General features: G+C 39.5%; 1 protein-coding gene across 1 annotated transcript in view; it reads right to left on the bottom strand.

The window, feature by feature from the left end:
- HTR2C (5-hydroxytryptamine receptor 2C) overlaps window positions 1-3,106 on the bottom strand; it is a 45,773-nt gene extending 42,667 nt beyond the window's left edge. The window contains exon 1 of the mRNA XM_086469826.1: window positions 2,618-3,106. Within this exon, the coding sequence (XP_086325952.1) occupies window positions 2,618-3,002 (385 nt within the window). The 5' untranslated portion in view covers window positions 3,003-3,106. The remainder of the gene's footprint in view (window positions 1-2,617) is intronic.
- Window positions 3,107-12,835: the final 9,729 nt, after the last annotated feature.

Raw genomic sequence — 12,835 nt, 5'->3', positions numbered from 1 at the left:
CTCAGTAAGCGATGGATCTCTGGAGGCTATCCGTTATAATGACAGTATTTGTCAGTGTTGTGACTCTGCCAAGAGCCTTTCCAGCTGCTGTCTCATGTTGCCATAAAAAGTGGTCCACCAAGCTGGATCTAATACACTCCCCTCTCTGCCAAAGCTATAAATAGGTGTAGGACTGAAAAGGTTGATAACTTCAGCACACGTGAAGCTGAGGAAGACACAGCTGTGTTTGGTCCAAGTTGTATGCAGTCATGAGCGACAGGTTTAACCTGCTTTTCCTCTGTGCTGTTGTATGCATGTTTAATTTACATGAACCATCAAATGCTGAGGTTGTTCATGTGCACTGTTAGTCTTATATCCTAAATGATTTTTCTAGATGCTCAGAAAAGGGCACCTGTGTATTATGGTAGATTTAAAAAGGAGCAATATGCTTGACACAACCTCAGTCTTTTTTCTTTGTAATTCTCTCAGACATACCTAGTCAGTCCATGTCCTTGAGCTTCTGGGTATCAAATCAAGCATTTATTTCAGGAGGAATTAGCAAATAATCACTTGGGAGAAGGGACAGACTTTCTCTACTCCCTCTGGCAGCCTTCCCCCTTTGCTGCTGCTTACTTCCACAATTAGTAGCTTAAATATAGAAAAGTGATTTCACAGGGTTCCAATTCAAATCAGTCCACAAGATCCTCTGAGGCTGTTTTTCCCAAACGGAGCCTTTGTTCCTCCTCTCACAAAGCCTGAAGGCCACATGCCTGCTTTGGTCTAGCCCAGCAAGGGCTACAAAACCAGCCCAAGGGAGCAGTACCAGCACCCAGCACAGCTCTGGCGGCCTCCTGGCTCCCCTGAAATAACAACAGATATTCTCATTTCTTACCATATTTCCACAAATTTTCCACGCCTGTTCCGAAATCATAACTTTTGCCAAAAAAAAAATTTTAAAAAATTATCTATTTAGTGCTGTTTCCCTGTGGAGAAGTGTTTGGGCAATCAACAGCAAATACTGGTGCTCTGGTAGAAGTGGGGAATAATTACAATTTCTCTTCAGATCAATAATATTTACTTGCCTCTAAACACACAGCATGCTTTACACCTTTAAATGACCTTAAGTAATCATTTTCTAGACAGAACAGAAAATCTATTTCCATTAGTTTCCAAAGACTCAGAAAGTATGTTTATAGGAAGGCCACTTCCATAAATTCACCTTTTTAGAGTCACTGGGTAACCTAGAATTTATGCAAGTGCAGGTTAATCAAACCATTCAGTATTTATATGCTCCCTTTCAGGCTCCAGAGAGGAAGAGTAAAATGCTAAAAATAAAATACATATGTTGTAATATGCAGAAGATTTAGAGATGGAACTATTCTGACAGCCCAAAATAAAAGGCTTTATGCATAAAATCTCAATAGCTAGGTCTGTACCTAAATCACATATTGATTTAATTCACTGTAGACAAGTTATATAGGCTTTGGAACTATGTATGCTTGATCAATGTGTTTTAGAAATGAATCTCTGTGACTCAATCATTTAGGCAAGTAAAGAAGTCACATAAACATCCCTACATTTTACTTCATAAGACAGTAAACCAATTTCTAATCAAATTTGTAAGTAAACAGCATTATTTGTTTCTAAGAAATATCAATATTAAAATACTTTCCAAAGAAAATCTGAAAACAGACTTCAAAAATTATTGTTATCTATTAAGCACACACACATTCTATTGATAGTCAGTATATAAGCACGAAGAACAGAGATACAGAGGTGAATGCAATACCCCTTCGTAATATCCAGGGATGGAGAGTCCTATATGAAGCACTATACTGAAAAAAAAAAAAAAAAAAAATCAGATTCAGAGTCTCAGACAAATAAGAAAGCTGGATGTGTTTGATATTTTACTCCTTTGAAGCACCAGTAGTGATTCTATGCTTGAGCGCCAGAGGAATGCCCGCTTCAGCACAAATACACATTTGTGGGTAAGGGAGAAATAAAGGCTTACACCTATACATGCAGATCTTACAGTGTTTTAAAATGGAGGACATTTTCTCAGATTAGGAATAGGAGAGGTACAGAAAGGCAAAATGACCCCCTGAACGACACAAGGCAAGCTCAGCTGTACATGCCAAGAGCGAAGGCTTTTATTTGAATGCCAAATCTACTAGTGCAAACCTCCTTTCTTAACCACAGTACCTCTCAAATCCCGCTGATATCAGTGGGAGCTCAACGATCGATTATGACCTAGCTTAGAGCTGAGTCAGTCACAAACACACTCCCCAGCTTTTTCCTCAGCTCTTGTGTCCTAGCTAATTTTGGGGCAGTCCAACCAAAAGGTAAAAAGCCAACTCACTGTTGTAGTTTCTCTGGGTGGCCTCAGCCATAATAAAAAAACCCAGTGCTGACACCATTCACGGGTCATTCCCAGCAGCTTAGAAACAAGCTCTGTTCCCAGCAGAGCATCGCTCTCACCCAGCAGACTGTAAACCTCAGCACAGACCCATGGTCAAGTCCACACAGATACTCCCCAAGCTACAGACACATGAAAAATTGGGCAAAGCATATTGCTGCAACCTCAGGGGACTGATTCCCTGCAGAAGTGTATAGTCAAACAAGGAGGGAAGCCACTTACCATACAGGACTGTAATGAGCGACACAGGCATGACCAGGATACCCACCAGCATGTCTGCCACTGCCAAGGACATCAGGAAGAAATTTGTAGCATTCTGCAACTTCTTCTCCAAGGACACAGCCATAATTACCAATATGTTCCCCCCAATGGTCAGCAGGATGACAACCAAGATCAGGAGGGCTGGCCAGTTCTTCTCCCTCATGGACATTCGAGAGACTTCACCTTTCTCAGAGGCATTAAGAGGATCAGACGTAGTCAAACTCTGATTCAGAGTCAAATTGCTGCTTAAGGACCAAGCCATCAGACCACCATGCAAACTAAAATCCAGTGTAACAGACACTGTCGTTAAGCTGAGTAATATTCCAGTGCTACTTAAAGTGCTCATCGTCTGGGACTGGTTTTTCTGTCTCTTAACCGTGCCTCAGAGATGATTCCTTTCCCAAATTGCAGGTCCAAGGCAGATGCTGAACTTCAGAAAACCTGAGCGAGAAAATAATTTGATCTTCCATAGTGAAACAAACCTTACAGAAGTTAGCATGGAGCTCTTCTAGTTTCCTTGGGTATGGTGGAAGATGACCACTGACCAGCAACCTTGAGGGAAAGGAGACTTTGCAATCTCCAGCTGGTTTCCAGGTCCACCATTCTGAAAAGGAAAGAAAAAGTATATTCTTCACTGAAATTGCAGTGTATGCAACACCTCCTTTATCCCCACGCAAATGACATTCTTATTCTTTTCCTTCCTGCTGGCTAAGATGTTCTCCAGACTCCAAGTAATTTATCTTATGGGTACAGACTATGCCTACAATTATGGGGGAGAGGGAGAGAATCACATCAGTGTGCTCTAGCTGGCTAAAAGCTGATTATAACTAATGAAATGTTTTGTGAAACCTGCAGAAGCAAGTCTGAAGAGCAAAATATGTTTTAATTGATAGCCACTTCACAGATACTCTGCTGCTGTGTAAAATAGTAATTGCACAAAATTCCAACCAATCCAGATAGTGCAGCCAAAGCACAGTGTAAAACATCACCTTAAATGGAAGCGTTTGGATATATTTTGCATATTTTGAGGTAAAGTGCAGGTGTTGTAAAAACCCTCTGATGTTAATGATTAACTCTCCTATAATAATGAAGACTATATTTTGGGGTTTATAGGGAAATAAATGGTGGATAAGATGCAATATATATTAGGTAGCATTATACAATACTGTGCTGTAAAACTCTCCAAACAGACAAAGAGTTAAAAGAAAGAAAGGACAAGCTTGCATAAAAGCTAAGCAGATATTTTTGCTCCTCTTTATCTGTTTTTGTGCTCCTGTGCATCCATGCTGATCACCAGGATGCAGCTGGGCCAGTAAGACCAGTCTCACCAGCCTGCTGCCCAGGACTACTGCCCAGCACCTGCAAGTATCAGCACCCTCATCACACACACAGTCAGTAGGATAGATTTCCTCAGTGTCCCACATGATTTATGCTTCTTCACAAATTAGTTGAGAGTGAAGGCAAGTCAGATTATGTCCCCTGGCTGCCCACGTGCTACAGGCCAGAAAGCATCACACTGCTGCCTCTGAAGGAGTCCGTTAGCCTCATGCACTGACCTAATTCAGAGAATTAAACACACTCTTAATTTCAGGCGCATGCCTACACTCACTGACACTAAGGGCATGTATCACCAGTCCTGGCTAAATCACACGCTCAGGAACTCAATCGTTTTGACTGCCAATCCTGTACAATTGATGGAAGCAACAGCTTTGCTTTGCATTTCTACTGCATCAGAGTGAGGATCCTAACAACCATGTACAGCATAGGACTAAAAGCATGGGAGGAAAGTAGTCAGCAGAAGAACAAACCACACACACACACACCCCAAGTCAACCAGTAAGTAGAATAAAATCAATAGTGTGCAACTTATTTTGAGCATATCCTCAACTTTTTGTGTAGTCCACAGGAAAAGAGCTGTTCCACCACTGTTAAATAAATAGCTAAATAAGAGACAGACCTGAGCCCTTGAATGTACCCTGGCACACATGTGACACAGCAATTTCCTATCCAGGGATCAAAAGCTAAATGTAATTCATGGGATTACATTAGATTTTATGTAACATTAAAAGTGCTCGGAGTCCTATAATGAAATATTTAACATTCATGGAGGTTTAGGAAACTTACTAATGGACTTCGTACACAAAAACATTTCTTAAATGAGCAACACATACAATGAACCCAGATTTTCTTCTGCATTATAGTTAATTACTCCCAAAGGGTTGCTAAACCTCACATTTAGGAAGAAGTTTCGCACTATGTGCACAGAAAATAATTTTGCAGCTGCATACGCAGATGAATTAGCAAGCAGTTGCTGGACCATTTGTTTTTCCAACTTAGCTGGTCTAAAAAAAAGACTCTAGAAAGTTTCAGAATACCTCAAAGTTGTTGGGGGTTTTTTGTTTGGGTGGTGGTGGTGGTTCCCCCCCACCCCCCAAGTCCATTTTTACTTTAAATCTGTGAACAAAATTAACCATTTTTCCAAATCACTTTTCCACAGTGAAGGAGACACTAGGCAGCTTTGTGGTATTTGAGCTTTGCTGTGCAGGACACCCATATTAAAGCCAGTGAGAATTTCTGGGTCTCCAGAAACTCTTTCCCTTTGGCCCCATGACTCTTAGGCACTCATGATCATGCCACAATAATGCTTTGACAGGATGAGCAGAAAGTTCATGCCCAAACATGAGGACATGGCCAGACAGCAGGACACCCAGCCTTGGTCTTACTTCTTCCCAGGTCTGAGCTCTTGGAGAAGGGGATGCTACAACTACTCTCACCATAGACGCGAACAAGCTCGATGTTCCTGGCACATGCTAGTTAGGGTTGCCGAAGGTACACGGGCAGGGAGGTGCCTTAACTCTAGAACATTAAAAGCAAAAAAAACCCAAACAACCAACCACACCCCAAAAACAAAACCAGAAAACATCCTAACTGCAAGATAAGATTTCTGAATTAAACATGTCTAATTCTATAACTCCTCAGGACTGAATTCTGGACAGTGGGGTCATTCTCTCTTGCACTTCACATATGTGTTTGCAACGACACTTTCTTCTATGAATGATGTTGCATCAGAGCATGGAGTTAAAAAATCAGTAGGCAGAGTTATCACTTGATTGTTCATCAGTTTTATTATTAAACCAAAAATGTACTGCAAAGCATAAGGTTCCAAAGTTATACTAGTCAACAAATCCAATTTGCTTAGAATCGAATTATCCTCAGGAGAAAAATCGGTTTTGTCAAGAAGGTCTAAAAAAGGGACACTTCAAATTTCATCTGCTTGCTCTAAATGAGCAATTTTTTCAAACACACGCAGGCTTTGAGCAAAATGCTTTCTACACAAAGTAAATTCTGCAAATCTGCACACATTAACTTTTCAGCAAGAAAATTACATTTTCTAATATTTAACAGATTTCTCAGTAATCCTCCCCCCACACTCCTCTCAGTAGTTAAAAATGTACGTGTTCTATGTCCAAGAATAAAATTATGCTATGATGTTGAGAAAGTAAAATTTTTGATTTAGGACTAAAATGGTAAAAGTAAATCTCAGACTCCAAATTCCATCTTTGACATTAGAAGGAACGAAGATTTCTTTTAAAACTTGACCCATTCATCTGTCTATTATTTGGAGTTACTCATGACAAGTCACTATTTTTGTGCCAATACAGAACTAAGAAAAGAAAAGGAAATCAAAGACACCCAAAAAAGCATTTTTAGGTACACTTATGGAAATGCAGTACCTGAAGTAACTGGGTACATAAGTAGGAGAGATGTGTGGAAAAAACCCGATGACACTAGCAGGAGCTCTGCCTTATCCTCTAGCCCCCTGGTTTAGATGGATCAAAGATGTTAGCACTACCCTGTATGTCACCTTGTCCTTGACAGTGGCCAGAAAGAAGTTGGCAGCCTTTGTTCTTGCTGCCACCAACAGCCATTCCTGGGTGCAGCCAGGTCCCAACACCTGGGAGAAAGAGAAAGGAGGAGCCAAACTCTCAGAGCAGAACATCATCACTTCTCATTTTGGCATTCCCTAAACTCAGCCATCAGCAGCTTTGGCACAAACAGTGGCAGACCTTCACCTCTTACCTTAGCATAAACAGAAATAAAAACATTACATGGAAGAGAGGCAACTCTTTGGTCTGAGCCAATGCTTCTGGCTCCATTTTACCACATTTCTGTGAAAAACCCTGTGCTGGATTCCTTATCAAGAATCATTGTCCCCCTTTTCTCTACATTGCTTTTATTTGTTGTTTTATTTTCAGTTTTCACTGCTCAGAGAATCATTGTTATTATATCAGAATAGCATTGGGTTCTCTAGTGGAGAGGACATCAGGATAACAAGGGTTTTCAAGAGTGATGTAGGTTTTATCCAAGGCTCTAATTGTTAAAAAAAAAAAAACAAAAAAAAACCACACACAAAAAAACCCCAACAGAACCAAAACCCATCTGTCTCAACTGCCTTAAAAATCAATAAAGGAAGCATTTTGCATATTCATTTTGAAAAATGATACACGGGAATTTGACTACAGTAATGCTCAAGAGTGGGCTCCACCTTCAGAATTAACTATTCTATTGCTTTGTTAATACTTTTATTATTTTACATGGATTCCGGCTTGAAGTCATCAGCTTTCTTTTTCACTGCAACCCTTGGTCTCCACAAGGTAAAACTTTATGACTAATTCCTTCAGCTACAGTCTTCTAAGCACCTCACTGTACCAGAAAAATAATTCACATTTTATTCATGAATTCTGCATATATTTAAGAAATATCTCCATAAGTTTAAAATACGTGCCTACCATAGATTTTTTCCAATACCTAAATTCAAAGAACACATACTGAATTTTGTGATCAATCATCAATTCCAGTTCAATCTACTAACAACAATCCTTGTAATTATAATTTAAACATTCAGCAAAACCAAGTTCTTGTCTATGCCACTCTCACTTTTTTATAGATGTAAGTAATGAGTTCTTTGGGCATGTTTTTTTCCTTCAGTCTTCAAGTCCAGTTTAGAATTAACTGAATATAGAAAAACATTTTTGTTTCTCTTATCTAGAACACATGAATTATTTAAAGCAAGAGTTTAGGATGCTCAGGTTTTCAGATATTCCAGAAGGTTAATTTGAAGGGAAACAAAACCTATGGTGGTTCCTAAGTCTGTACTGGTGGGGCACTGGGGGGTTCACATGCCTTTGGGAGTGTTTTACCACCATTACTCTTCCTAAAAGGAAAAGAACAAACAAACTTGTTTTTTTTGGAATAAACGCAGTCATTTTTGCTTTTGAATTAAATTCATTTGTCTTTAGCTGTTTTACCCTTCAAAGCTCAGAACATTTTTTCCTGGAGAAAATCAGCCACCTGCTGAGAACTTGAGACATTCCCCAGCCAGAATCCTGCCTCTTCTGGACAGACTGCAGAGCTTCTGTGCTCTCGTAAATCATTTAATATAATTCTCAGGGACACATAGCCTGAATGTTAACAATACGCATTTGGAATTGGGTAAGAAATCAAGGATTGTCAGTTTAGCCCAAAAAAAAGAACATAAGTCTCAGGCAGACTCAGAGAAGAGAATTATACATTAACTCAGTTAAATCTTGCTGTTAAAAACAAAAATACTTAATTGCAAAAAAGCAATGACTTTCAGCAATTCCCTTCCCACAAGAAAAACAAGCAACATCCAATGGCTTGTCAAAGGCAAAGGCCATATATGAGCAAACCAGATTTTTTCCTCCTAAATGATCAACAGTACTCAATTCTAAGTCACATTCACATTTCATTGATAAGCAGATGAAAGCCATCAAGTTGTTAAAGATCAAACATTTTTAAAGTCAAGTTTTTCCTTCAGCTTTGGCTTTGATGGTACACCTCCATAAGGACAATAATAAATCTGAAGTAAACTGAACCGCAAGTGCTGTAATTTTTGACAGGAAAACAGTTGCAGATAGTTCACAACTATTTGAGCCAGATAGTCAGCTGGAGTAAATTGTTATACCTCCATGAAGCCCTCTGCAAACTGGCAAACAATTTTGAGTTATATAATAGTATACACAGTTTAGGCTTAAGAAGGCAGATTTAAGGCTTCATTCTTCACTCTAAACTCCTAAACTCTGTATTTCCTGCTATTTGCCTTTTTTTTTTTTTTTTTTTTTTTAAGGCATTGCCAAATTTGTTTTCATTTTGCTTTGGAACAGAAGGTTGCATTAAAATACATCTTTTCATGACACCCTTGCAAAAGCCTCTTTAGTTTTAGTGACTGAAATAGTATTTTTATATTTACAGAATTCTGTATTTTAGGCACTTGCAGCTTATCTTTCTCCTTTTTGTAGCAGCACTACAATGCATCTCTATTTCTGTGCAGATCTATTTTTAAATGGTGTGTGAGAACACAGCAAGTTCAATGGAGAGCACCAAGGTGACTGGGGCTAAAGCACATTAAATATCATGTTTGGTTTAGCACTGGGTTTGCTTCAGCCCAGAGAAAAGGCATTGAACCGGACCATATTTGTTGTCTACAGCTACCTGCTCATGCTTACAGTGAAGGCAGTGAGACTCTTCCAAGGAGTCCACAGCAAACTGACAAGAAGCTGCTGTCAGTGATAGATATAAGGAATTCATGTGTAAAACAGGAAAAACAAAAAAAAAGACAAAAGAAATCACAGCAAGGGTGGTCAGACAAAGGAAGTGGGTCACAGAGAGACTGCAGGATCTCCATCCTTGGAGATACTCAAAACACAGCTGGGGATTATCCTCAGACAGCTAATCTTTGAAGCTAGCCCTGCCTTGAGCATAGGGTTGGACTAGAGACCTTCAAGAGGTCATTTCTGGACTAAATTAATCTACCATTGGATCACAAATGTGCTTCTGAGCAAAGCTGTCCAACCTGGGGGTATTTTTGAGCTCCTGTGCCTGGGTACACACACTATGCTTGTCCCTGCTATTCAAGCTCAGAATAAGACCAGCAGACCCTGTACCCTTTCGTTTCCCCAAGACCAGAAATAAAATTGCATGCCCAGGTGACAGCGCACAACCGTGAGGAACCCAGCCTGCACAATGAGGGGACCAGGACCCTACAACTGCACCAACACACATCCGTATCACACTGTGGAGATGCACACAGTGATGCCAAGTCTTCACCTCTGGTCACCGGCACTTGAGGAACCCACAGTTCAAGTGTATTCTGAGAAGTGGCAATTGTAGAAAGCTTTAATTTTTTTAGTCACTTGGTAGGATCAGGAAATCTTCTTGCCTTTTGAAAGCAATACATGCACTATCACCACAGAAGCACCTTTTCACAATCATTTCAGTGGGAAAAGAAAAACCAAACCCTAATGATTATTCTGCAGACACCCACTTCAAAATTAACTGAAGATGCAGACCGGAGAAGTGCTTATGCTTAGTTTTAAGTATTTAAATACTTTCCAGAGCCACTCTTGAACTGGGGACTATATTACTAGCATTGTGATTAAGGACTTTCTTTCCAAGGAAGTATTCAGTACCCCCTCTTCAATTTCACCAGAAATTCTGGAAGTTTTCCCAGCAGGTACTGGAGATAAATCAGTGTAAAAAATACTTAATAAAAACTTAGGGAAACCTCCCAAAACACAGCTTTTTACAACACTTTTTTTAAATTCCAACACAGAAAATAACTATTTAATTACTTGCAAACAGAAAAAGGATAATTCATTTTTTCACAGCAAGAGGAAAACGGATTTTGTAGGGTCATAATCATGAATCACTACTATTCTGTCCAAAACCAAATAGCATTAGTTTCCCCTCTCTGTACCTTCCCTCATACTGAGTCAGAAAGGCATTAGTATCTCTTCCAGACATTTCAAGGCAATACAAGCACACAGAAGAGATCTTAATCTACCTTCTGGCAGTAAAGCTAGCATCCTTATTTTTTATTTTCCCTTGGTGGAAGAACACCTGGGAACCTCTCAAGAAGATGTAGTTAGTCTGCCGCTCCTTGAAATTATAAACTTGCTCTCTCAGCTCAGACATACAGAAATACTACTACAGAATAAATGAGTCTCATCACATACTGTCCTAAGTTCTTGGAACGATGACACCATAGTTATTCATATTTTCTATGTATAGATATCATTCCCAGCTGCCTTTTTTTTTTGAATAAACATGTTCCCATTGGCTGAAATTCACCTTTTTAAAAAGACCTGATGGTGTTTTTACCTGAGCACCCATCAGCCTCCTTGGCAGGTGTATATTCTCGGATCCTTATTATTGTGTGGGATGTTTACCTGCCACTGCGCATGAAATGAATTGTGAATTAAAATTTGGATTTTGCTTCGTCCTTCTTGATAAATAACTGAAAGCATTCAATACCAACATTAAAAGGTCAACACTTGCTATAGGCATCATGCACGCTTGCTCCCTGGCACGTGGAGGTTTGAGAGTCTGCAGAATCCACCAAGGCAGCTCTTGTTTCCATAAAGACCCCTTTCTGGGGTCTGTCACTGGGGTGACATTCCCTTAGTCCATTTTTAATTCAGCTGTACGATGTAGTAAACATCAAATGTAACATAGGTGGAAAATCTTATCTGGTAGGTTTTTCACCCTCAGCTTTTCAAGGTTGTGGTAGTAAAGTACTACTAAACTCTATCCTGCTTGCAAGAAAACCAATTTTTCCTCTCCTCTCTTAAATGCTTTTGCGTGACAGCTCTTTGGTTACAGCATTAAGGTCTGGAAGTGAGCACTTGCAACATTTGCTCCCAAAATAAAACATAATAAACCAGAACAACAAAAACTATTGCCTGGCTTTCTGTAGTTAACTTTGAGAATTTTAAAGCCACGCCTATTTAGAAAGTAGAAGATTCCACAATTTTTAGTAGATTTTGCAGCACAGTGCTCTATCCCTTGTGCAATTGAATGTCTTCATAGTTCTAAGTTACCATATGTATGGCATTTGTTACCAGTATGTATGCACCCGTAGGAAAACACACCTAAATAAAAAATAATCATGAAGTGATTTATTTTCAAATTATGGTTTTTTTTGGAAATTTCACATACAATAAAAGTGAACCTGACGTTCTTAAGTTATTGTGTACCATTTACACTAGTAATAGAGAGCAGCAGTCAATCTGGAAGGAACAAACATGAATATTCACCAGACCAGATCATGAGCCGTGGCATAAACATACACACACACACACACACACCCCATTACGTAAAACATATGCCCATTTTAGGGGAATGGTGGTGACCTATCTGTTACTTAAGCCAATCTTCTTAATCAAGCAAGAAATCCTTTGATGTTGCAACCATTTGTAGCTTTCTTTTCACTAGAGCTCTCTGTCTACTGAAATTACACAAGTTTGGTAATGTCACTCATTTTCTAAATGAGGAAACTGGGATTTATTTTGCAGTGACAAGGGGCACACCTGCATTACATGCCACATGAAATAGATGGAGAATCTCCCCTTTGCTGGACCCTGGGCTCAGGCAGCTTGACCTGTCATGCCTGTGAGCAGCCTGGTACGTCACCAGGTGTGGCTGCTCACCATGGGGTTTGTGTGCCTGAAATCCCTTCTCACTTAAATTAATTTTCCCAGTAAGCACCTGAACCTGCAGAACTCTCTAATTCAAAGTTCAGAGAGTTATTTACTTGAAATTATAAGATGTTTAATAGAGGCCTCCTACCTAATGCAGTGGTGCATTATTAATATATGCCACTGAGTGCCTCTCCTGTTGTCAGTGCTGCCTAAGTGTCTTTAGAAAAAAAAATTTAAAAATCACAGCATCAGATAAGCTACGGAAAAGCAAAACAAAGGGCAAAGCATAATAAAAAGAATCCCTAATGAACTGACAAACTGCTCAGGGCTTTTACTATAATAGTATAATTAAATATGTGTTTTCACATACCTGTACAATGTCAGAGGAGAGATTATTGAAATATTCATGAGTTACTTATCTGTTACTTATACATAACAACAGTTGATATAAGAACAATTACATAGAAAATCTAGCTATTCATAGCAAGAATAGCCAAATGTTACTACTGTATGGATAACACTCATGGAGTGATTCACACCCAGCTCTTGGCAGTGTGCACCCTTTTACACACCACAGCTCTGATCCCACCACTGCACCTCTTCTTTAAGGTCTACAGAGATGCTCTACTGCCTTCTCCAGCAGAAAAGGGGACCATGACCTGGCAGATGTATTTTTCCT

Source organism: Leptosomus discolor, chromosome 9 (assembly GCF_034619465.1).
Source record: "Leptosomus discolor isolate bLepDis1 chromosome 9, bLepDis1.hap2, whole genome shotgun sequence".
NCBI lineage: Eukaryota > Metazoa > Chordata > Aves > Leptosomiformes > Leptosomidae > Leptosomus > Leptosomus discolor.
The sequence above is the reverse complement of the archived record's forward strand: the minus strand, read 5'-3'. Positions and strand labels throughout refer to the sequence as shown.